Here is a 24,882-nt window from a genome sequence, read left to right as displayed (position 1 = left end):
TAAAAAATTAGTAACTTTTGAAAAGAGATTTCTGGTATAATTTGAGGGAAGGCTCGCACAATGCCCTCAAAACTTGGTGACAGGACCTGGGTTTTACGACTACGGTTGCAGAAGCTTCAACACACAAAATTGAAAAGAAAAAAAAAAAAAATGGCACTAGACTGAAAAAAATCATAATGCCTTGCCAAGAGTTCATGACTATGGTTGCATTGACCGAACATCATCTGAAACAGGATAATGCAGCATGTCATTGCAAAGCCTTTTCTGATGGAGATATGTCACCGCAAAACCCTTGCAACAGTTGTATAATAGAACCAAGTAATCCTCCTCATGGTATATACCCATTGTTCTCATCAGGCTGCCCTGACTACATTAAAGAATCTTCAAGTACAACTGCTGCTCCAAGAAACAAATTATGTACAGTGTCTCAGACCTCACAGTTTAATCAGTGAAGCTGGAAAACTCCATTGCACAAATATCAGATTCACATTGACAACATCTACATTTCCTGTAGTATTGACATGTCCTTCACTAAAGAATTAGAACAGGATGCCTCTAATTGAAGGATTTGTTCACCATTGCTGCCAACATCCTTGCTTCAGAAGCGTGGATTCTTCTTTTTCCACCTATTTTGCAATTTGTTAGATTCAGGTTCAGGTTCTGATGCACAGGGCAAGCAGAAAACTTTAAACTGTCCCCAGAAACTGATTTGATGGAAATGAAATACCAAAGAGTGGTCAGGCAATTTCACAGACTAATATAGTGCGCCCATGAACACATAGCCATCCACTCTATTGAGTATGCCTCCTGCACATTTGGAACCATTGTCACAGAGAACATTTGGCATATGTTGAAGGACAGTAAAAACATAATGAAAATATTGTTTTATTTTGAGGAAATACAGGGCATGCAAGTATTACATGGTTAAAAAATGCCCGAGATCACCCACCATATCACCACTCAGTTCACCAGTCTCAGATGGAGTTCGTAATTGGCTGCGGTAGCTGGGTGCCACCACCTACCCCCTGTGCACTGCGCAAATCTCCGAGTGCCATATCAGACAGGTGAATTGAGCAGTAATATGGCAGGTGATAGGTAGCAGTATTCTGTATAGTTAGCATCACATAACCTCCACTAAAGCTTGTGAAGAGGTTGACATGGGTAGACTCAGATCCACAATCATCCTGTTCATCCTTAGAAATAAATAAGTAAACCTTGATTTACAGTCTCATGTTTATAAAAAGAAACTACCATGTGATAGACATCCTATGTTGCTTCCTCAAAAGTATTCCCCACCAAGAAAGCATCCAGTATATACAGCCTGAATAAAGTTACTCTATCAAGTAGAAAGAAAGAAGCTGAAACAATTCCTCAACTACAATGCATCATTTTGAACAGAGATGATAGTTCACCAAGTATAACACAGTCAGGTATAGGTATTTGAAGAAATGAAGTGACATGACTTGTATAGACAATCGGTATTCCCATGTATCCCTTTACTTTTAAAAGCACTGGCCAATTCACAGACTCTAGCTAACTCTTCAACTTAAGCCAAATTCTTCCACTTCATGCCATTCCTTGGAAATATTATTCTCATATCTGCGCTCATTCCTGATGCATCCAACTCTACAATCAAGCTCCTCCAATTTTATGCTTCAATATCTAACACCGACCTTGAAGGCCACATTTATTTTGACAAATTTAAATAACCAAATATCACATATTTTCTAAGATAAAACCATCAAATATTTGAATCCTGTTCGTCTATAATATTTAAGTTTACTTATCCTTAGATGCTTCACAAGAGCTTCAGCTTCCTAAATTTTTGTGAAGCCTCCTTCACCACTCTTTAGCCCCAAGTATCTCTCTACACGGTCAAGCTACTCGGCTCTAAGGTGAGGATACTACCACCTTCATCATAAGAATATTCACCACACACCTGTAAAATGGCACAAGGATACTGCTGCCTTGTACTGTCTCTCCTCTATCTATAGGTAGGTAATTGGTCAGACATTCTTGGCATGATAGTATAGAAATATTGAATGCCAGTGGACAAGAACAGAGCCGAAGTGGCCCCATAGCTTTCGCTTCCACATGATAGTCAAATGATTGCTTTCTTGCTTCATCATAATCGGTCAGTCCAAAGACTCCAAACAGCTATCTGAGAACCTCCGGATCTGATTGCTGCACCCTTCATGTCCTCCCTTGGGCCAAAGCAAATGATCTTTATACATCCGGCTTCCAACTTTTGTGAAACTAGACACCATGAGTTAGGAAGAAACTCAAATACTATTGCCACTTGATCCAGCTCAGTGCAAGAGCAAAGGCCTAGCTATCTGCTTCAGTTTCATCGGTTAGAGGCCTTTAGCTGGCAAAATATTTCATGGTAAGACCTCCATGCAGCTCACAGCCATGTTCTTCTTTGTTGCGCTACTTTTATTTTCAAGGACTATTGCAACCATAGCATCTAAACAAAAGCCGATATAGAGATAAAATGAGGTTCAACCCTTTGACTAAGTTGCTGCATTGACTGTCTGGTGCCTTGTAACCTGGGACGAATGTCCTAAGACTGACTATCAACTCAGGTTAAAGACAATGGCAAGGAAAAAGAGAGGACAGGTCAAAGAAAGAAAGCGGAAGTGCAAGAATAGAGTAGGAAGTTTGTCTCAAATAAGAAAATGATGCAAGGCAAACTAGGAACAGCCTGCAATGAGTAGGTGGGCCTAATTGATTAAAATAGGATTTTGGTAGAAAAGTAATCTCCCCATCGTGTTAATGAAAAAATGGTAGAAAAAGCATTTTGTTTTTGCTATTATAAGATGCATAATGAAAAAACAATTTCATTTTACATTTTGTGGGAAGTATGGGTCTTAAGTAGAGAGATCTGGATTGATTGAATAATTGATGATCATCATTGTTGGGCTTGTAAGCATGGTTCCCAAATACAGGTTTTGGTACTGATACCATATTCATACAATTTTGACATGAGTCAATTCATGGTACCAACATGCAATACACTTGCTATACATAGTATCTCTTTGCTATTAGTATAGGAGGTCCAGTATGGCGAACCATGCTTGTAAGTCCATCTCAGGTGTCCTATGTTGATATCTCAGGAAGTTTCAACAGAGCTGCAGATTTAGTGTATTATCATTTTTAATGGAAGCAGCAAATAGAGGTAGAAAAGAGTGAATGAGAGGACACAGGAAACACATTCATTGAACCTATTATATATGAACTCTATAATAAATAGTTGAAGAAGCAACACCAACATAATAAATGGCAACAAATGACCAACGATGGTGAGATAAAGGGCTTAAAGAAGGAAGGAGAAAGGAGGAAGAGATTTACAAAGGAAGAAAAGGATCATAACTTAAGGAACTCCTAACCAATCAATAATGAACCTAGGGATTTTTCAACAAAGTTTGGCTCCAAAAATAACTCCTTATTAATCTAAATTCTGCTACATCCAAAACCTTCCCAGTAACAACTAGATAAAAAAGAACCCTTATTAAAGGAAGCATATTCCCTTTAATGGTGACCATTAATTGCATCAAATGCTTTGATATGCTCCAATTATGCTTCTCCCAGCTAGCTGAGGTCCCAAAATACCTTGATGGCTTGCACTCTATCTGAGTCCTTTGTTTGGTCCCAACAGCCATCTGAGAGCCCCTGCATCTGATCCTTATGGCCATTGCATCCTCCTTGGGAATTAGCGGCTGACTGTCAATGATCATTATATCAAGAAGCCTCCATTTGAGAATTTTGAAACCCCAACTTTTTAGATTTTTTAATTTTAGATAACTTTTTCTCTATTCTCTTGCTTTAGTAGTATAGAGAGAAGAACATACAGCTTTTGATATGCATTATTTTTCACTGACTACTAACAAGTAATCCCTGATCACCAGTAATTCATTGAAGGTTTTCATGATATTCACAATTTCAAAATAAAAAAAGAAAAAAGACATCCAGACTTTTAAGTCATACCAACAAGCTTGTAGGATAGAAGCCTAACCAGCATCATATGCTATTCAAGAATCAACAGAAGCTACAGCTCTCCACCATTAATCATAGTACACTACATATGCTTTACCTAATCAAGAACCGGTAAAGAAAATTAAATTCATGCATAGTCCTCAATTACATGCTCATAAACTTAAAGATAATGTGATTAAATTAAAACCAATCATAACTTGCAGTCTTCACACATGAGCGCTCTCAGATATGAATGTATGTGAAAATATCTCATGATTCAAAAAATATAGTTACACTTTCCATCAACAATGATTTCTCGATCTGGTTCTTTTGTTGAAATTGCTTTCTATATAGCTTATATTATCATACCAAAAATATCAATTGCTTCAAAGATATATCTGATCCAAAAAGGAATATCTAAACAAACAGAAGTCACAAAGATGAAAAGAAATCTACATATGGTCATGGCTTGTCATTATGGCCATCAATAATGCCATCAAATGATGTCTCACTGGTGTTAGTAGGTGCTTCAGTTGTTACCGTTATAAAATCGTTCTGCACATATGCAAAGCATATTAAGGGAAAAAATTTACCATGTCCACGTCTGACTGATCCAGAATCTTTAACATCAGCATCACGTGTAATAATAGACTCAACAAGGCCTCCAAACAGAGCCCATGAAGTTCAAAATTCCAAAAGCTGAAGCGCTGAAATCAATAGAACAATCAAATGATGCTGATAAATGATACATAGACATATACAAAATTCCAACTATAACATAACAAAATAAAAGAGCGCATAAGCGAAGTAGACAACAATAATGCGAAAAACACAATCTTCAATATATATGGCAGATCAGTTGAAATACAAATATGACATCACAACACCAGCCAGATCCAAATCACCAGTATTTTCCAGGACATAGAAAGATCATTGCATAAGAATTTAAAGAATAGAACTAAATTATCCTCCAAGGAATATATCTTATTAAAAAAAACATAAAATCGATTCTTCAAGAGTACCTTCTTAAGGATGTAGGCCAGCATAAAATCTTTGACAGCAGTAAGAAATGACTACATAACCACAAACCAGCTAAAGCTCCTTCAAAGTCTTCTTTGGACTTATACAAGTAAGCAGTGTGCGACCAAATGTCTAAAATGGCTAGGACAGTTTACAAGGTTATTCTTCTAAATTTTTGCATTCAAAATTGATACACAGGCATATGAAATTTGAACAAGATGAGCTAATGCACAAGCTACTAAAAAAGCGGTAAAAACTAAAATGCGATCATATGGTTTTTCGGCTTTGGTAATTGTTGTGATGAAAGCCTTGCTTGGATTGATGTCAATTGATCAAGTTCAAGAAACAAAAGCCTGTCAAATCAGAATGCCCCAAAGATGTCCCAGTTATTTTTGTAATTTTTCTTCAGATTATAATTTTTTAAAAATCATTTAAGAGAAGGTAGACTGAGATAACAAATTCTAGAATAAATTTACAAGATTTGAGCTATGATATCTGTGAAATAATTCTCATGCAATTATTATTAACATAGAGGTGTCATCTTTGCAATTTATTTGAAACATTTATTGATAGTGGTGTAAATTTATTGGAAAAAAAGAAAACAAAAGCATTGGGATGACCTATTTTTAAGGCCAAAACTAGTTAACAAATTTAGGAATAACACAAGTTCATATCTGTCATAGAGGGTAATTTGCTACCCATCAGCTCAATTTGCTTTGAGACAACAGCTCACCAGCACTAGAAAAGTTGAACTTCATATTCTTTCAACAATCAAGTTCTTAAGATATTTTGAATACTATTTTGAATTCAGTTTCTAAAATGAATTATCCTTTGAATACACTACCTGTTTAAATCAAATGTATCACAACAATCATAATACTAACTAGGGATAAACATGGAAATTTCAAGGAAAGACAATTTAATGGCAACATATACTATATTATGATTGGGAAGTAGCATACTACTATAAATGCGCGCGCGCGCACACACAAAGAGAGAGAGAGAGAGAGAGAGAGAGAGAGAGACTAGGATGCACTCAAGTGCATTTGACCCCGCATTGCATGATGAGTTATGACAATATTTAATCCGACAAAAATGTGCTCACAGGCAACCTTTGAATACATGGTCAGAATGGACCAAAGCCCAACACATACATGTTCAATGTGAAAGTTTGACACAAAAAGACAAGCACAGACAGTCGAGCAATGTATACCAAAGGCCTAGTCCTTTTCATGATAAACTTTTGGTGGAGGTCCACCACAAGTTTGAAGGGGCTATTAGAGTCGGTGTGGAGCTTTGAGATTTTGTCTCCAAGTTACAGCATATACATGTTCAATATGATGCCCATGCTATTTTTTTAACTTCTAAATGCACAAATAATTGCAACCAATTGTGTAGACCTATATCCATGTGCAAAACATTTTTAAGAGTATCATATGTGTATCACTTAATGCCTTATGGGATATTGCATTTAATCTAAAATTTACTCACCATTTCTCAGTGCTTAAATAGTACAGCTAGACATAGATATATTAAAGAACTATGCCCAAGATATACACACAAACTTAACTAGAGCAGTTCACTTGGACAGTAGTGAATTGTTGAAAAAAGAAATATTTGACCCAATAGCTATTTGTGAGTGTAAAATCTTTTCCATCTAATTCTCTGCAGATGTTTTCTATAAAACCTTGGAGGTAAGCATTGAGTGATTATTCATATCTTTTAACCGTTTTAAAACACAATTTGAGCCTTTTGATGAATGTCCATAAATCATGATGGTTAGACACGTTGTTCAAATTTATTGGCACCCAGTCCCTTAACAGAAAACTTGTCTAAAGTAAAACAAATGTGATAACAGACTGGTGTTTCACGCAACAAACCACAACAAAGTTTAACCCAGAAACATGGAAGATAGCCAATGTAGAGCATCCAAACACAGAACTTCTTAGCTGTAAAATCAATGTCATTTCAAAAACAAAAGCTAATGATGCTACAGAAATATCCATGTAACCAAAGTACCTCCCCATTCATAAGAAAGTATAAGATAGATAATCCCAGATAAATGGAATAAGCTATACGAACAGCATATAATTAGCCAAAGCCATGAACATCAGATGGAATAAGCTATAAGAACAGCATATAATTAGCCAAAGCCATGAACATCACTAAGCATATATGTTCAACTCATTTAATAAATATACTTCTCTTGTTCTCTCTTTTCTGATATTGTTTTAGAGGGAAAGGGGGAAAAGTACATCAACAAAAGCAGGTGTGTGATTGTCAACTCATGCACCCCAAACATTTCCATGGCCAGGGGGATTGTGAACATCAACTATGTGCCAGTTTCTAGTTAAAGAATCATCAATTGATAGTTATTCTCACTTGGGTTGTGGTTGAGAAATATTTTCACGTAAGCTATGCAGAGTTTGATAGGAAAAGCAAGAAAATCATTGTAACATAAAATAGAGCAGGCAGAAGCATGTTTAAGAAAACCAACTTTGAACTCAGCCTACACTATCAATGCTTAAAGAAGCAGAAGCAATTCTTCTTAAGCATAATTTCTAGGAGATAAGTCTTTTCCTCCAATAAAGAAGTCTAGCATAGGATATATAATTTGTTCAATGAATGTATGTTTAGTAATTAACAATTCTATGAATAACATTGTACCACCAACGTACTAACTAACCTTGAAGCCCATCCTTATCTTATAGACATATAAACAGATCACCAAGGCATGGGCTCTTGAGACTCTCATTTGCATTGTTTAAATTATGAAATCCTAACATGTCCTGGACCATATTAAGATAAATGACCATGTTAAGACTTAAGATAAACCATTTTGAATTTTCTTTTTTTTCTTTTGCTCCAAATGATTTTTGACCAATATCAAACAAAATTAGAAAATCAATGTCTATACTGAAAAATATGGAGAAAAAAGGTAACAGAAAAGGGAAAAAAAGTTAAAAATGGAACAAGAAAACAATAAGAAATATATATACTATGAAGGGATCACAAATATTAAATCATATTAAAAGTAGGAGATTTGCAATTTGTTTTAGGTGTCTTCTAATGCAACTGAAAAATGCTCATGGTTCAAAAAAGATTGACCGGTTTTTTCATTAAGTATTATGGATTTTTGGCATTATGAAAATGGACAGGGAGATGAAAAAGGTTATGATTGTTTTCAAATGTGATGCATAAGGTTGCATTTGCACCTGCATATGAGCAAGCAGTCCCTCAACTGCACTTTCATATCCTAAATGCAGGCACTGTGTGGTTGGGCAACATATAGGCCAAAAAGACAGTTTGCTTAGCATTTCACAGACATATATATGATAAGATTGGCATCGAGTGACAAAATTGTAATCTGCTTATCATTGTGTGACCGCATACATAACCTTTTTAGCATCATGCAACCGCATGTGTGAACACTCTAAGGTAGGCTCATGCGAATAAAGTAACTTCAAGCTAATGATGGGGTTAGATATGAGTTTCAAGTGGGCTATATGCAGTATGTTGATTATGCTATAACTACTGCTACTAAAATGTGAGCATTAAGTAGTAAGCACTAATTGCTCAATATTATGTTATTAATATTGTTGAGTTTCACGCCTTGACTGCCTGTATAACACAGTTGCCTTCTAAAACATTAAAGTTTTTAAACTTATTTTCATTCTTTGGACAAAATCCCTAGATGTTTTTGTGGTTTATTTTGTCTTCCCACTCAATTACATCCAAGCATTTCAATAGATTTCTTTTCTTTTGGATTTTATGAAGAACTTTGGGCCTTTTTTTCTTTTTTGTATTTGGATATGAAATGCTCTTTTTGCTGTATAGTATATGAATTCATCTACGTTACCAGAAGCCTCTCAAGTTCCTTTTAGTACACCTCAACAAGAAACTCACACCTTTCAAACAAAATCTTCACACCAATCATAGAAAATATCCAACAAACATTTTTTTTTCTTCGAGCAAATCAAATAAAGAACCTTACAGCGTCTGAATGGGCATAACGGCCCTCATAACCGAGCAAATCTTCGACCCACATCGCGGGCCCCCGACTAGGCCCCCGACTCCTGGCCACGACCATACCTCCACCGCCCCGCCACAAACATAGTGAACACCCATCCCCTGGCCACGACCATACCTCCACCGCCCAATCCGATCCAGACCCCAAAAACGGCCCTCTTCCTCTGCCAGCTCCCCTGATTCTGCCGCTGCTGATAGATGACCGCCGCCGTCTCCACAACCTTCATTATCCGAGAAACTCATGCGGTTTCAAGACCAAAACCCTGACTTTGGGAGGAGGAGTGGAAGAAGGAGAAAGGAGGTACCTTGTGGGGGAGTTCGTGATCGGCGGGGCCGTCGGCGGTGCAGGATGCGACGCAGGCGGCGATGAGAGGGGGCAGCGGTCGAGGTCGAGGGGAGCGGAGGCGGCGGATCGCGGGGGGATAATTAGACCGCCGGCATCGAATAAGAACGGAGGCGGTGACGGGATTCGAGAAGGACAAGGGACCCCGACTCTCCTCCAGACTCCAGTTATCTGGCGTCCCGTTCTCACCCGTGCATTGCAAGGGGCGGAACTCTAGTTGCGTTACCAATATTCAAACCCCAAAAAAAAAAAAGCTAAAAGGATCAATTTGCAATAATATACATAGCAGCAGCATATTGAATTAAAAAAAAAAAAAGTTCAATCTAACAACAAAGGATGCGTTCGGTTAGCCATCGAAGAAGTATTTTTTTTATTTTTTAATTTTTAAAAAATAAAAATTAAAAAATAATATTTAGTATCATCATAAAAAATAAAAAACTAAAATTAAAATAATTAAAATAATTATTTTACATATAAAATAATTTTTTTTATTTTTTAAAATTTATTTTTTTATTTTTTTATTTTACATATCTAAAATATCAAATTAAAAAATAAAAAATCTAAATCTTTCTCGCACGTCGAGGTCTTTACCTCCTCACCCCCTTCATGAATCTTTCTCTCTCGTCGGGCTCTCCAAATATTACTTTTTACTTTATAGCAACATAGGTACTAAATATATTTTTTTATTTTTTTATTTTATTCAATAATAAAAATTTAAAAAAATAAAAAATATATTTTTAAAAATCAAAAATTTAACCAAAACGCATCCAAGAGATGCATTTGATTAATCATTAAAAAAATATATTTTTTTTTATTTTTTAATTTTTAAAAAATAAAAATTAAAAAATAATATTTGATAACATCATAAAAATTAAAAATTAAAATAATTAAAATAATTATTTTATATGTAAAGTAAAAATTTTTTACTTTTTAAAATTTATTTTTTTTACTTTTTTTTACTTCCACACACATAAAACGTCAAATCTAAAAATAAAAAGTCTGAATCCTTCTCTCGTCGAACTCTTCATCTCCTCATCCTCTTCTCCCTCCCTTCCTGAATCATTCTCCCATATTGAGTTATTCACCTGCCATCCCCAAATAATGCCTTGCCAAGAGTTCATGACTATGGTTGCATTGACTGAACATCATCTGCAACAGGATAATGCAGCATGTCATTGCAAAGCCTTTTCTGAGGGAGATATGTCACCGCAAAACCCTTGCAACAGTTGTATAATAGAACCAAGTAATCCTCCTCATGGTATATACCCATTGTTCTCATCAGGCTGCCCTGACTACATTAAAGAATCTTCAAGTACAACTGCTGCTCCAAGAAACAAATTATGTACAGTGTCTCAGACCTCACAGTTTAATCAGTGAAGCTGGAAAACTCCATTGCACAAATATCAGATTCACATTGACAACATCTACATTTCCTGTAGTATTGACATGTCCTTCACTAAAGAATTAGAACAGGATGCCACTAATTGAAGGATTTGTTCACCATTGCTGCCAACATCCTTGCTTCAGAAGCGTGGATTCTTCTTTTTCCACCTATTTTGCAATTTGTTAGATTCAGGTTCATGTTCTGATGCACAGGGCAAGCAGAAAACTTTAAACTGTCCCCAGAAACTGATTTGATGGAAATGAAATACCAAAGAGTGGTCAGGCAATTTCACAGACTAATATAGTGCGCCCATGAACACATAGCCATCCACTCTATTGAGTATGCCTCCTGCACATTTGGAACCATTGTCATAGAGAACATTTGGCATATGTTGAAGGACAGTAAAAACATAATGAAAATATTGTTTTATTTTGAGGAAATACAGGGCATGCAAGTATTACATGGTTAAAAAATGCCCGAGATCACCCACCATATCACCACTCAGTTCACCAGTCTCAGATGGAGTTCGTAATTGGCTGCGGTAGCTGGGGGCCACCACCTACCCCCTGTGCACTGCGCAAATCTCCGAGTGCCATATCAGACAGGTGAATTGAGCAGTAATATGGCAGGTGATAGGTAGCAGTATTCTGTATAGTTAGCATCACATAACCTCCACTAAAGCTTGTGAAGAGGTTGACATGGGTAGACTCAGATCCACAATCATCCTGTTCATCCTTAGAAATAAATAAGTAAACCTTGATTTACAGTCTCATGTTTATAAAAAGAAACTACCATGTGATAGACATCCTATGTTGCTTCCTCAAAAGTATTCCCCACCAAGAAAGGCATCCAGTATATACAGCCTGAAAAAAGTTACTCTATCAAGTAGAAAGAAAGAAGCTGAAACAATTCCTCAACTACAATGCATCATTTTGAACAGAGATGATAGTTCACCAAGTTTAACACAGTCAGGTATAGGTATTTGAAGAAATGAAGTGACATGACTTGTATAGACAATCGGTATTCCCAAGCCTTCTTCCTCCCCATGTATCCCTTTACTTTTAAAAGCACTGGCCAATTCACAGACTCTAGCTAACTCTTCAACTTAAGCCAAATTCTTCCACTTCATGCCATTCCTTGGAAATATTATTCTCATATCTGCGCTCATTCCTGATGCATCCAACTCTACAATCAAGCTCCTCCAATTTTATGCTTCAATATCTAACACCGACCTTGAAGGCCACATTTATTTTGACAAATTTAAATAACCAAATATCACATATTTTCTAAGATAAAACCATCAAATATTTGAATCCTGTTCGTCTATAATATTTAAGTTTACTTATCCTAAGATGCTTCACAAGAGCTTCAGCTTCCTAAATTTTTGTGAAGCCTCCTTCACCACTCTTTAGCCCCAAGTATCTCTCTACACGGTCAAGCTATTCGGCTCTAAGGTGAGGATACTACCACCTTCATCATAAGAATATTCACCACACAACTGTAAAATGGCACAAGGATACTGCTGCCTTGCACTGTCTCTCCTCTATCTATAGGTAGGTAATTGGTCAGACATTCTGGGCATGATAGTATAGAAATATTGAATGCCAGTGGACAAGAACAGAGCCGAAGTGGCCCCATAGCTTTCGCTTCCACATGATAGTCAAATGATTGCTTTCTTGCTTCATCATAATCGGTCAGTCCAAAGACTCCAAACAGCTATCTGAGAACCTCCGGATCTGATTGCTGCACCCTTCATGTCCTCCCTTGGGCCAAAGCAAATGATCTTTATACATCCGGCTTCCAACTTTTGTGAAACTAGACACCATGAGTTAGGAAGAAACTCGAATACTATTGCCACTTGATCCAGCTCAGTGCAAGAGCAAAGGCCTAACTATCTGCTTCAGTTTCATCGGTTAGAGGCCTTTAGCTGGCAAAATATTTCATGCTAAGACCTCCATGCAGCTCACAGCCATGTTCTTCTTTGTTGCGCTACTTTTATTTTCAAGGACTATTGCAATCATAGCATCTAAACAAAAGCCGATATAGAGATAAAATGAGGTTCAACCCTTTGACTAAGTTGCTGCATTGACTGTCTGGTGCCTTGTAACCTGGGACGAATGTCCTAAGACTGACTATCAACTCAGGTTAAAGACAATGGCAAGGAAAAAGAGAGGACAGGTCAAAGAAAGAAAGGGGAAGTGCAAGAATAGAGTAGGAAGTTTGTCTCAAATAAGAAAATGATGCAAGGCAAACTAGGAACAGCCTGCAATGAGTAGGTGGGCCTAATTGATTAAAATAGGATTTTGGTAGAAAAGTAATCTCCCCATCGTGTTAATGAAAAAATGGTAGAAAAAGCATTTTGTTTTTGCTATTATAAGATGCATAATGAAAAAACAATTTCATTTTACATTTTGTGGGAAGTATGGGTCTTAAGTAGAGAGATCTGGATTGATTGAATAATTGATGATCATCATTGTTGGGCTTGTAAGCATGGTTCCCAAATACAGGTTTTGGTACTGATACCATATTCATACAATTTTGACATGAGTCAATTCATGGTATCAACATGCAATACACTTGCTATACATAGTATCTCTTTGCTATTAGTATAGGAGGTCCAGTATGGCGAACCATGCTTGTAAGTCCATCTCAGGTGTCCTATGTTGATATCTCAGGAAGTTTCAACAGAGCTGCAGATTTAGTGTATTATCTTTTTTAATGGAAGCAGCAAATAGAGGTAGAAAAGAGTGAATGAGAGGACACAGGAAACACATTCATTGAACCTATTATATATGAACTCTATAATAAATAGTTGAAGAAGCAACACCAACATAATAAATGGCAACAAATGACCAACGATGGTGAGATAAAGGGCTTAAAGAAGGAAGGAGAAAGGAGGAAGAGATTTACAAAGGAAGAAAAGGATCAAAACTTAAGGAACTCCTAACCAATCAATAATGAACCTAGGGATTTTTCAACAAAGTTTGGCTCCAAAAATAACTCCTTATTAATCAAAATTCTGCTACATCCAAAACCTTCCCAGTAACAACTAGATAAAAAAGAACCCTTATTAAAGGAAGCATATTCCCTTTAATGGTGACCATTAATTGCATCAAATGCTTTGATATGCTCCAATTATGCTTCTCCCAGCTAGCTGAGGTCCCAAAATACCTTGATGGCTTGCACTCTATCTGAGTCCTTTGTTTGGTCCCAACAGCCATCTGAGAGCCCCTGCATCTGATCCTTATGGCCATTGCATCCTCCTTGGGAATTAGCAGCTGACTGTCAATGATCATTATATCAAGAAGCCTCCATTTGAGAATTTTGAAACCCCAACTTTTTAGATTTTTTAATTTTAGATAACTTTTTCTCTATTCTCTTGCTTTAGTAGTATAGAGAGAAGAACATACAGCTTTTGATATGTATTATTTTTCACTGACTACTAACAAGTAATCCCTGATCACCAGTAATTCATTGAAGGTTTTCATGATATTCACAATTTCAAAATAAAAAAAGAAAAAAGACATCCAGACTTTTAAGTCATACCAACAAGCTTGTAGGATAGAAGCCTAACCAGCATCATATGCTATTCAAGAATCAACAGAAGCTACAGCTCTCCACCATTAATCATAGTACACTACATATGCTTTACCTAATCAAGAACCGATAAAGAAAATTAAATTCATGCATAGTCCTCAATTACATGCTCATAAACTTAAAGATAATGTGATTAAATTAAAACCAATCATAACTTGCAGTCTTCACACATGAGCGCTCTCAGATATGAATGTATGTGAAAATATCTCATGATTCAAAAAATATAGTTACACTTTCCATCAACAATGATTTCTCGATCTGGTTCTTTTGTTGAAATTGCTTTCTATATAGCTTATATTACCATACCAAAAATATCAATTGCTTCAAAGATATATCTGATCCAAAAAGGAATATCTAAACAAACAGAAGTCACAAAGATGAAAAGAAATCTACATATGGTCATGGCTGGTCATTATGGCCATCAATAATGCCATCAAATGATGTCTCACTGGTGTTAGTAGGTGCTTCAGTTGTTACAGTTATAAAATTGTTCTGCACATATGCAAAGCATATTAAGGGAAAAAATTTACCATGTCCACGTCTGACTGATCCAGAATCTTTAACATCAGCATCACGTGTAATAATAGACTCAACAAGGCCTCCAAACAGAGCCCATGAAGTTCAAAATTCCAAAAGCTGAAGCGCTGAAATCAATAGAACAATCAAATGATGCTGATAAATGATACATAGACATATACAAAATTCCAACTATAACATAACAAAATAAAAGAGCGCATAAGCGAAGTAGACAACAATAATGCGAAAAACACAATCTTCAATATATATGGCAGATCAGTTGAAATACAAATATGACATCACAACACCAGCCAGATCCAAATCACCAGTATTTTCCAGGACATAGAAAGATCATTGCATAAGAATTTAAAGAATAGAACTAAATTATCCTCCAAGGAATATATCTTATTAAAAAAACATAAAATCGATTCTTCAAGAGTACCTTCTTAAGGATGTAGGCCAGCATAAAATCTTTGACAGCAGTAAGAAATGACTACATAACCACAAACCAGCTAAAGCTCCTTCAAAGTCTTCTTTGGACTTATACAAGTAAGCAGTGTGCGACCAAATGTCTAAAATGGCTAGGACAGTTTGCAAGATTATTCTTCTAAATTTTTGCATTCAAAATTGATACACAGGCATATGAAATTTGAACAAGATGAGCTAATGCACAAGCTACTAAAAAAGCGGTAAAAACTAAAATGCGATCATATGGTTTTTCGGCTTTGGTAATTGTTGTGATGAAAGCCATGCTTGGATTGATGTCAATTGATCAAGTTCAAGAAACAAAAGCCTGTCAAATCATTTATTTGAAACATTTATTGATAGTGGTGTAAATTTATTGGAAAAAAAGAAAACAAAAGCATTGGGATGACCTATTTTTAAGGCCAAAACTAGTTAACAAATTTAGGAATAACACAAGTTCATATCTGTCATAGAGGGTAATTTGCTACCCATCAGCTCAATTTGCTTTGAGACAACAGCTCACCAGCACTAGAAAAGTTGAACTTCATATTCTTTCAACAATCAAGTTCTTAAGATATTTTGAATACTATTTTGAATTCAGTTTCTAAAATGAATTATCCTTTGAATACACTACCTGTTTAAATCAAATGTATCACAACAATCATAATACTAACTAGGGATAAACATGGCAATTTCAAGGAAAGACAATTTAATGGCAACATATACTATATTATGATTGGGAAGTAGCATACTACTATAAATGCGCGCGCGAGCGCACACACAAAGAGAGAGAGAGAGAGAGAGAGAGAGAGAGAGACTAGGATGCACTCGAGTGCATTTGACCCCGCATTGCATGATGAGTTATGACAATATTTAATCCGACAAAAATGTGCTCACAGGCAACCTTTGAATACATGGTCAGAATGGACCAAAGCCCAACACATACATGTTCAATGTGAAAGTTTGACATAAAAAGACAAGCACAGACAGTCGAGCAATGTATACCAAAGACCTAGTCCTTTTCATGATAAACTTTTGGTGGAGGTCCACCACAAGTTTGAAGGGGCTATTAGAGTCGGTGTGGAGCTTTGAGATTTTGTCTCCAAGTTACAGCATATACATGTTCAATATGATGCCCATGCTATTTTTTTAACTTCTAAATGCACAAATAATTGCAACCAATTGTCTAGACCTATATCCATGTGCAAAACATTTTTAAGAGTATCATATGTGTATCACTTAATGCCTTATGGGATATTGCATTTAATCTAAAATTTACTCACCATTTCTCAGTGCTTAAATAGTACAGCTAGACATAGATATATTAAAGAACTATGCCCAAGATATACACACAAACTTAACTAGAGCAGTTCACTTGGACAGTAGTGAATTGTTGAAAAAAGAAATATTTGACCCAATAGCTATTTGTGAGTGTAAAATCTTTTCCATCTAATTCTCTGCAGATGTTTTCTATAAAACCTTGGAGGTAAGCATTGAGTGATTATTCATATCTTTTAACCGTTTTAAAACACAATTTGAGCCTTTTGATGAATGTCCATAAATCACGATGGTTAGACACGTTGTTCAAATTTATTGGCACCCAGTCCCTTAACAGAAAACTTGTCTAAAGTAAAACAAATGTGATAACAGACTGGTGTTTAACGCAACAAACCACAACAAAGTTTAACCCAGAAACATGGAAGATAGCCAATGTAGAGCACCCAAACACACAACTTCTTAGCTGTAAAATCAATGTCATTTCAAAAACAAAAGCTCATGATGCTACAGAAACATCCATGTAACCAAAGTACCTCCCCATTCATAAGAAAGTATAAGATAGATAATCCCAGATAGATGGAATAAGCTATACGAACAGCATATAATTAGCCAAAGCCATGAACATCAGATGGAATAAGCTATAAGAACAGCATATAATTAGCCAAAGCCATGAACATCACTAAGCATATATGTTCAACTCATTTAATAAATATACTTCTCTTGTTCTCTCTTTTCTGATATTGTTTTAGAGGGAAAGGGGGGAAAGTACATCAACAAAAGCAGGTGTGTGATTGTCAACTCATGCACCCCAAACATTTCCATGGCCAGGGGGATTGTGAACATCAACTATGTGCCAGTTTCTAGTTAAAGAATCATCAATTGATAGTTATTCTCACTTGGGTTGTGGTTGAGAAATATTTTCACCTAAGCTATGCAGAGTTTGATAGGAAAAGCAAGAAAATCATTGTAACATAAAATAGAGCAGGCAGAAGCATGTTTAAGCAAACCAACTTTGAACTCAGCCTACACTATCAATGCTTAAAGAAGCAGAAGCAATTCTTCTTAAGCATAATTTCTAGGAGATAAGTCTTTTCCTCCAATAAAGAAGTCTAGCATAGGATATATAATTTGTTCAATGAATGTATGTTTAGTAATTAACAATTCTATGAATAACATTGTACCACCAACGTACTAACTAACCTTGAAGCCCATCCTTATCTTATAGACATATAAACAGATCACCAAGGCATGGGCTCTTGAGACTCTCATTTGCATTGTTTAAATTATGAAATCCTAACATGTCCTGGACCATATTAAGATAAATGACCATGTTAAGACTTAAGATAAACCATTTTGAATTTTCTTTTTTTTCTTTTGCTCCAAATGATTTTTGACCAATATCAAACAAAATTAGAAAATCAATGTCTATACTGAAAAATATGGAGAAAAAAGGTAGCAGAAAAGAGAAAAAAAGTTAAAAATGGAACAAGAAAACAATAAGAAATATATATACTATGAAGGGATCACAAATATGAAATCATATTAAAAGTAGGAGATTTGCAATTTTTGTTAGGTGTCTTCTAATGCAACTGAAAAATGCTCATGGTTCAAAAAAGATTGACCGGTTTTTTCATTAAGTATTATGGATTTTTGGCATTATGAAAATGGACAGGGAGATGAAAAAGGTTATGATTGTTTTCAAATGTGATGCATAAGGTTGCATTTGCACCTGCATATGAGCAAGCAGTCCCTCAACTGCACTTTCATATCCTAAATGCAGGCACTGTGTGGTTGGGCAACATATAGGCCAAAAAGACAGTTTGCTTAGCATTTCACAGACATATATATGATAAGATTGGCATCGAGTGACAAAATTGTAATCTGCTTATCATTGTGTGACCGCATACATAACCTTTTTAGCATCATGCAACCGCATGTGTGAACACTCTAAGGTAGGCTCATGCGAATAAAGTAACTTCAAGCTAATGATGGGGTTAGATATGAGTTTCAAGTGGGCTATATGCAGTATGTTGATTATGCTATAACTACTGCTACTAAAATGTGAGCATTAAGTAGTAAGCACTAATTGCTCAATATTATGTTATTAATATTGTTGAGTTTCACGCCTTGACTGCCTGTATAACACAGTTGCCTTCTAAAACATTAAAGTTTTTAAACTTATTTTCATTCTTTGGACAAAATCCCTAGATGTTTTTGTGGTTTATTTTGTCTTCCCACTCAATTACATCCAAGCATTTCAATAGATTTCTTTTCTTTTGGATTTTATGAAGAACTTTGGGCCTTTTTTTCTTTTTTGTATTTGGATATGAAATGCTCTTTTTGCTGTATAGTATATGAATTCATCTACGTTACCAGAAGCCTCTCAAGTTCCTTTTAGTACACCTCAACAAGAAACTCACACCTTTCAAACAAAATCTTCACACCAATCATAGAAAATATCCAACAAACATTTTTTTTTCTTCGAGCAAATCAAATAAAGAACCTTACAGCGTCTGAATGGGCATAACGGCCCTGATAACCGAGCAAATCTTCGACCCACATCGCAGGCCCCCGACTCCTGGCCACGACCATACCTCCACCGCCCCGCCACAAACATAGTGAACACCCATCCCCTGGCCACGACCATACCTCCACCGCCTAATCCGATCCAGACCCCAAAAACGGCCCTCTTCCTCTGCCAGCTCCCCTGATTCTGCCGCTGCTGATAGATGACCGCCGCCGTCTCCACAACCTTCATTATCCGAGAAACTCATGCGGTTTCAAGACCAAAACCCTGACTTTGGGAGGAGGAGTGGAAGAAGGAGAAAGGAGGTACCTTGTGGGGGAGTTCGTGGTCGGCGGGGCCGTCGGCGGTGCAGGATGCGACGCAGGCGGCGATGAGAGGGGGCAGCGGTCGAGGTCGAGGGGGGCGGAGGCGGCGGATCGCGGGGGGATAATTAGACCGCCGGCATCGAATAAGAACGGAGGCGGTGACGGGATTCGAGAAGGACAAGGGACCCCGACTCTCCTCCAGACTCCAGTTATCTGGCGTCCCGTTCTCACCCGTGCATTGCAAGGGGCGGAACTCTAGTTGCGTTACCAATATTCAAACCCAAAAAAAAAAAAAAGCTAAAAGGATCAATTTGCAATAATATACATAGCAGCAGCATATTGAATTAAAAAAAAAAAAAAAGTTCAATCTAACAACAAAGGATGCGTTCGGTTAGCCATCGAAGAAGTATTTTTTTTACTTTTTAATTTTTAAAAAATAAAAATTAAAAAATAATATTTAGTATCATTATAAAAAATAAAAAATTAAAATTAAAATAATCAAAATAATTATTTTACATACAAAATAAAAATTTTTTATTTTCTAAAATTTATTTTTTTATTTTTTTATTTTGCATATCTAAAACATCAAATCAAAAAATAAAAAATTTGAATCTTTCTCCCATGCTCTTTACCTCCTCACCCCCTTCATGAACATTTCTCTCTCATCGGACTCTTCAACTTTCATCTCCAAATATTACTTTTTACTTTATAGCAACATAAGTACTAAACATATTTTTTATTTTTTTATTTTTACTCAATAATAAAAATTTAAAAAAATAAAAAATATTTTTTAAAAATCAAAAATTGTAACCAAAACGCATCCAAAGATGCGTTTGGTTAGTCATTAAAAAAATATATTTTTTTATTTTTTAATTTATAAAAAATAATATTTGATAACATCATAAAAATTAAAAATTAAAAATTAAAATAATTAAAATAATTATTTTATATACAAAATAAAAAATTTTTACTTTTCAAAATTTATTTTTTTTTACTTTCACACACCTAAAACGTCAAATCTAAAAATAAAGAGTCCGAATCTTTCTCTCTCGTCGAACTCTTCATCTCCTCATCCTCTTCTCTCTCCCTTCCTGAATTATTCTCCCACATTGAGTTCTTCACCTGCCATCTCCAAACATTACTTTTTGTTTTATAGCAATATAATTATCAAATATATATATATATATATATTTATTTTTATTTAATAATAAAAATCAAAAAAATTAAAAAAAATTAAAAATTAAAAAATATAACCAAACGCATCCAAAATTTATGAAGTTCATAAAATGATTGAGAGTAATAACTCACGTTGCACAAGCGCCTAATTGGCAAAAATGTAAATGCAAGCATTTGAAAGGTGCCCATATTAGAATTTTAATGCTGCACTGATTAAATAATTTTTTAGGTCATTGCACATTGAATAATTAATAGAGACCTAAATAACAAAGATCTATTGTTAGCAAAAAAAAAAGAATCTTTTTAGCTTGACGTATAAATTATCCTATTTACTTTGCTTTAAGAACATCCTTGTCTGACTTGACATACAAATCCCTGATTTTTATAAGCTGGATGGGCAATATTGGTCGACATTCATCTCAAGTTTGAATAGGAGGCTTATTTTAGCTGGCTGGCCCAATGAGTGCTAAACAGTGTCCCTTATCACCCCCATAGAAATCTATCTTTATTGCCAGTGCACCAAGGATGCTATTCTCCACCAAAACCAAGTCCACTTCCCAAAAGCTAAAATAGTCCGAGTCAGGTCAGCTCAACATACTTGGGGAAGAAGTTAACATTACAAGGAGTTTCTTGGTCGAGGGATCAAGTTGAATAGACCATGCTCAATAACATCACCTTTCTTGCCATCTTTCTCTCCATTTACCATCCCTCTATATAAAAGGCCTCTGGATTTCGGACCTGATTGCAATCAGGGAAGCAGAAGAAGAAGAAGAAGAAAACTAGCAAGGAAAAGGAGTAGAGAAAAGGTGGTGGCAATGGCTTTGATCCGGAAATGCTTCTCATTTGTTCTAGGAACCACTTTTGGGATCTATATTGCCCAGAACTACAGCGTGCCCAACGTCCAGAAGCTTGCCAATATGGCCATGGAGAGGGCCAAATACTACGAGGAGAAGTACCGCCAGCCCAAGAAGAGCGAGGACTCTGAATAGGAGCGTCAGTCCGTATCTCTTTTGTACTCTTGCAAATCCTACTATGAGTTTCTGGTTAATTCCGTGGTTTAAGGAGATTGTTGGATGCCTCGTTCAACTCCATATCCTTGGCATGTCGTCAGAGGACTAATTTCTGATGAGTTCTGTATGCATTTTATCTGTTATTTGTAATATTCTACGCGTTGAGTGACTTTATAATATAATAATTGGCACGTACAAGGATGCATTGATAGCGGCAAAGTCTCTAAGAGAGCAGCTAGTTTTGGGCCTGCACCAACTTTTAGATATTTATTTTCTGATTTTTATGGGTGTACACATGCCTGTCTTAATTAGTTAATTCATCTGTTTTATCAAAAAAAAAAAAAAAAAAAAAAAAAAAAAAAAAAAAAAAAAAAAAAAAAGGGAACAATGGGTTTAAAAGAACTTGCTACGAGAATCCAACATGCAAGGCTCCCTACTTAAATAATTTTTATCATAATAGCAAATGTTGAGGGCGTCTAATTGTTAAAAAGATCTTTTATGAGTACAGAATACGGATCCCCATTCAAAATCATAATGCCGATGATACCGTAGAAAGAAAGAAAGAAAAAAGAAGTACAAAGGACTAAATCAAAAATAATATGGATCAGCATAAGATTTACTTCTATGAGGCATGCAAACTTCACTATGAGAGAAAATAAATAGAAGAAGAGATCACACTCTTTCAACCCTCATACATCAATTTCTCTCTCAATAAGAAGCACAAAAAATCCTCACAAAGCTCTCAAAACCCTCCAAAAATTCTCTCTAGCTGCCACCTAAACTCCTCAACCCCTCTTCTATGCTCCACAGATTGTCAGGCCTCTTTTAAAGACCCTAAAATCTCTGTTGGGACTTCAGGATTAATTTGGACTGGTTGATCATGCCTGCACGCACTAGCAGCCACTTGATCATGCACATGTGCATGTGGACCGCACATAGACTGCCTTCGCCGCACGTGGACCGTGCATAGGCCGCGTGAGACCGTGCATAGGCCGCGTGAGGCCGCGCGTGGACCGCATGAGGCCTGCGGTGGACCTCACCTCACCCAGGACTATGCACTGCATGCACTGTATACTGCATGATGGACCGTGCATCCAGTTATGCCACATGTGCCTACGGGTCGCGCCTGCAGGCCTGCACCATGGGCTTCTCTGTCTTGGGCCTACTGCTATGGGTCGAATTCAAGATGCCAAAATCCAACAATCTCCATCTTGACTCAATATTCGGCCTCCACATAACTTTGAGAGCTTTTAGATAATCTCGCCCTCATGCCTCGAGGCAAATATCTGACTGCTCATGGATGGATAGATATGGGAGTCGAGCCAGGCTGCTCTATCGCATCTCCGTCATATGCTGTGATCTATCTGACCTGAGACTTGCTCGAAGTAGCCTCCTACGGCAATAGGAACTTCACTCTATAATGTTGCCTGTCATCCTTTCGAGTCTTTTATCTTATGCCCAATCTATCTATACTGGGAGCTCCATTTTACGTTGAGCTCCCACTGGCACTTGAAGCTCCACCTTGCACTGAACTCCTTGCCAAAAGGTAGTATCCTTTATACTTCTTTTCCTTCATAACAATCCTACTACTACACACAACCTTCAAGATTCCATCATCAGCTCTCCATCTATAGCTGCTTGAATCCAGTTTGCTCGATGAAATCAGATTACTCCTAAAACTGAATATGTATCGGACATCATCCAACATCCTTACTACTCTATCATGTGTCTACAAGCTGACTATCCCAATGCTCTTGATCGCACCGCTCGTCTATCTGGCAAATGAATAGTGTCCTCACTACTCTTTAGGAAGTCAAACATCTCCTCTCTACAACAAACGCAAACATGCCAAATCTAAAATATACTGAAGAAAAGAAATAGATACCTCATCTGAAACCAGAAGAACATCATCATATTCTTCAAGTCGCTACTTTGGACCGCTACCGCAATAGCCTTTGTTTGATTCCTAAGCTATGGATAATCTCTGAAATAATGCCCCAACTCATCACACCGATAGTATTTGATCTTGCTGAAGTCCCTCGACTTGGACCTGGACCGTCCACCTTGTGATCCTTTGCCGCTTCATCCTATGCCACCACCACCTTCAGTCACCATCAAAGCCGAGTCACCAATTGAATTTAAAGTTTGGTTCTCCCACCTGAGAACCTCGTTCTGGAAAAGTATAGAACTGACCTCATCCATCTTGATGGTGCTCTTTTCCATAAGAAGAGCAGTCACCAAAGACTCAAACAAAAGAAAAAGTGATAAAAGCAAGACCAATGTCCTTGTCTTTTTCTCAACCTTCTCACCAACACTGAGAAGATTAGTAAAAATTTTTTGAAAATTACTGAGATGCTCCTGCATGCTCTATTCCTTGCTCATCCGAAGTTAATAGAACTATTTTCAAAGAAAGAGAGCATTGGTAAGTGACTTCGCCATGTACATATCCTCAAGCGTTGTCCACATCACCGTCGGAGAAGTTTCACTAAGCACATGGATCACTACATCATCCATCAAGTATAAATGGATCATACTCACTATCTGCATCTGGAGTTGCTTCTAACTCTTCTCCTCGATAGTAGTCGGCTTCTCCTCACACAAGAGAGCATCAATCAATCCTTATTGGATGAGCACATTCTTCACCCTCGCTTGCCATAGGAAGAAATTGCTCTCCCCATCGTATCGGTTGATTTCTACCTTAATTGAGTCTGTCTTCTCCATCGTCTTCAATTTTGATCAACACCACCACAATCCGAACAATCCCATACTCTGATATCACTTATTAGAAGGATTCCTCACAAGTGTAAAATATAAATCTCCATCCAAGATCGCAATATCAATGATAATATCGATACCGTGGAAGGAAAGAAAGAAGTACAAAGGATAAAATCAAAAATAACATAGATCAGCATAAGATTTATCTCAATGGGATATGCAAACTTCACTATGAGAGAAAATAAATATAAGAGAATATCACACTCTCTCAATCCTCTTACATCAATCTCTCTCTCAACAAGAAGCACAAAAAACCCTCACAAAGCTCTCAAAACCTTCCAAGAAAACTCTTTGACCGCCTCCTAAAATCCTTAGCTCTTTTTCTGTGCTCCACAAGCCGTCAGGCCCCTATTAAAAACCCTAAAACCTCTGTTAGGACTCCAAGATCAACTTGAACCATTTGATCGCATCCGTACACACTAGCAGCCACTTGATCGCATACACCTGTACGTGGACCGCACATAGACCACCTTCGCCATGTG

The 24,882-nt window shown here is 36.6% G+C and overlaps 1 protein-coding gene across 10 annotated transcripts; it reads right to left on the bottom strand.

Annotated features, from left to right (window-relative positions):
• LOC114914687 (uncharacterized) lies at positions 1 to 19,735 on the bottom strand. 10 transcript variants are annotated; one of them, XR_012135818.1, is made up of 10 exons: positions 19,444 to 19,735; positions 19,116 to 19,359; positions 14,879 to 14,992; positions 10,453 to 11,099; positions 9,330 to 9,580; positions 8,990 to 9,245; positions 4,569 to 4,682; positions 3,988 to 4,093; positions 728 to 807; positions 1 to 626 (listed from the first exon to the last, which is right to left on the bottom strand). XR_012135818.1 is itself a non-coding variant. In XM_073246613.1 (10 exons), the coding sequence occupies exons 6-10, from the start codon at positions 10,486 to 10,488 to the stop codon at positions 748 to 750; spliced, it is 717 nt and encodes a 238-aa protein (XP_073102714.1). In that variant the 5' UTR covers positions 10,489 to 10,918; positions 11,020 to 11,099; positions 14,298 to 14,403; positions 14,879 to 14,992; positions 19,116 to 19,359; positions 19,444 to 19,732; the 3' UTR covers positions 1 to 747. The 10 variants fall into 10 exon arrangements, 6 of the variants coding, with proteins under 6 accessions (XP_073102714.1, XP_073102713.1, XP_073102716.1 ...); XR_012135817.1 differs by having other exon boundaries at positions 4,016 to 4,093; XM_073246613.1 differs by lacking the exon at positions 3,988 to 4,093 and adding an exon at positions 14,298 to 14,403 and having other exon boundaries at positions 1 to 807; positions 10,453 to 10,918; positions 11,020 to 11,099; positions 19,444 to 19,732.
• Positions 19,736 to 24,882: the final 5,147 nt, after the last annotated feature.

Source organism: Elaeis guineensis, chromosome 12 (genome assembly GCF_000442705.2).
Source record: "Elaeis guineensis isolate ETL-2024a chromosome 12, EG11, whole genome shotgun sequence".
Lineage (NCBI taxonomy): Eukaryota > Viridiplantae > Streptophyta > Magnoliopsida > Arecales > Arecaceae > Elaeis > Elaeis guineensis.
This window is presented reverse-complemented; position numbering and strand designations above follow the sequence as displayed.

Bases quoted from the DNA above. Each gene is read 5' to 3' on its own strand.
- LOC114914687 (XM_073246615.1), bottom strand. From the start codon at position 10,488: ATGAACTCTTGGCAAGGCATTATTTGGGGATGGCAG. The intron at 9,581-10,452 runs GTGAATAACTCA...TAACGCAACTAG, and splicing joins GCATTATTTGGGGATGGCAG to AGTTCCGCCCCTTGCAATGC. The intron at 9,246-9,329 runs GTACCTCCTTTC...CGGATAATGAAG, and splicing joins ATCACGAACTCCCCCACAAG to GTTGTGGAGACGGCGGCGGT.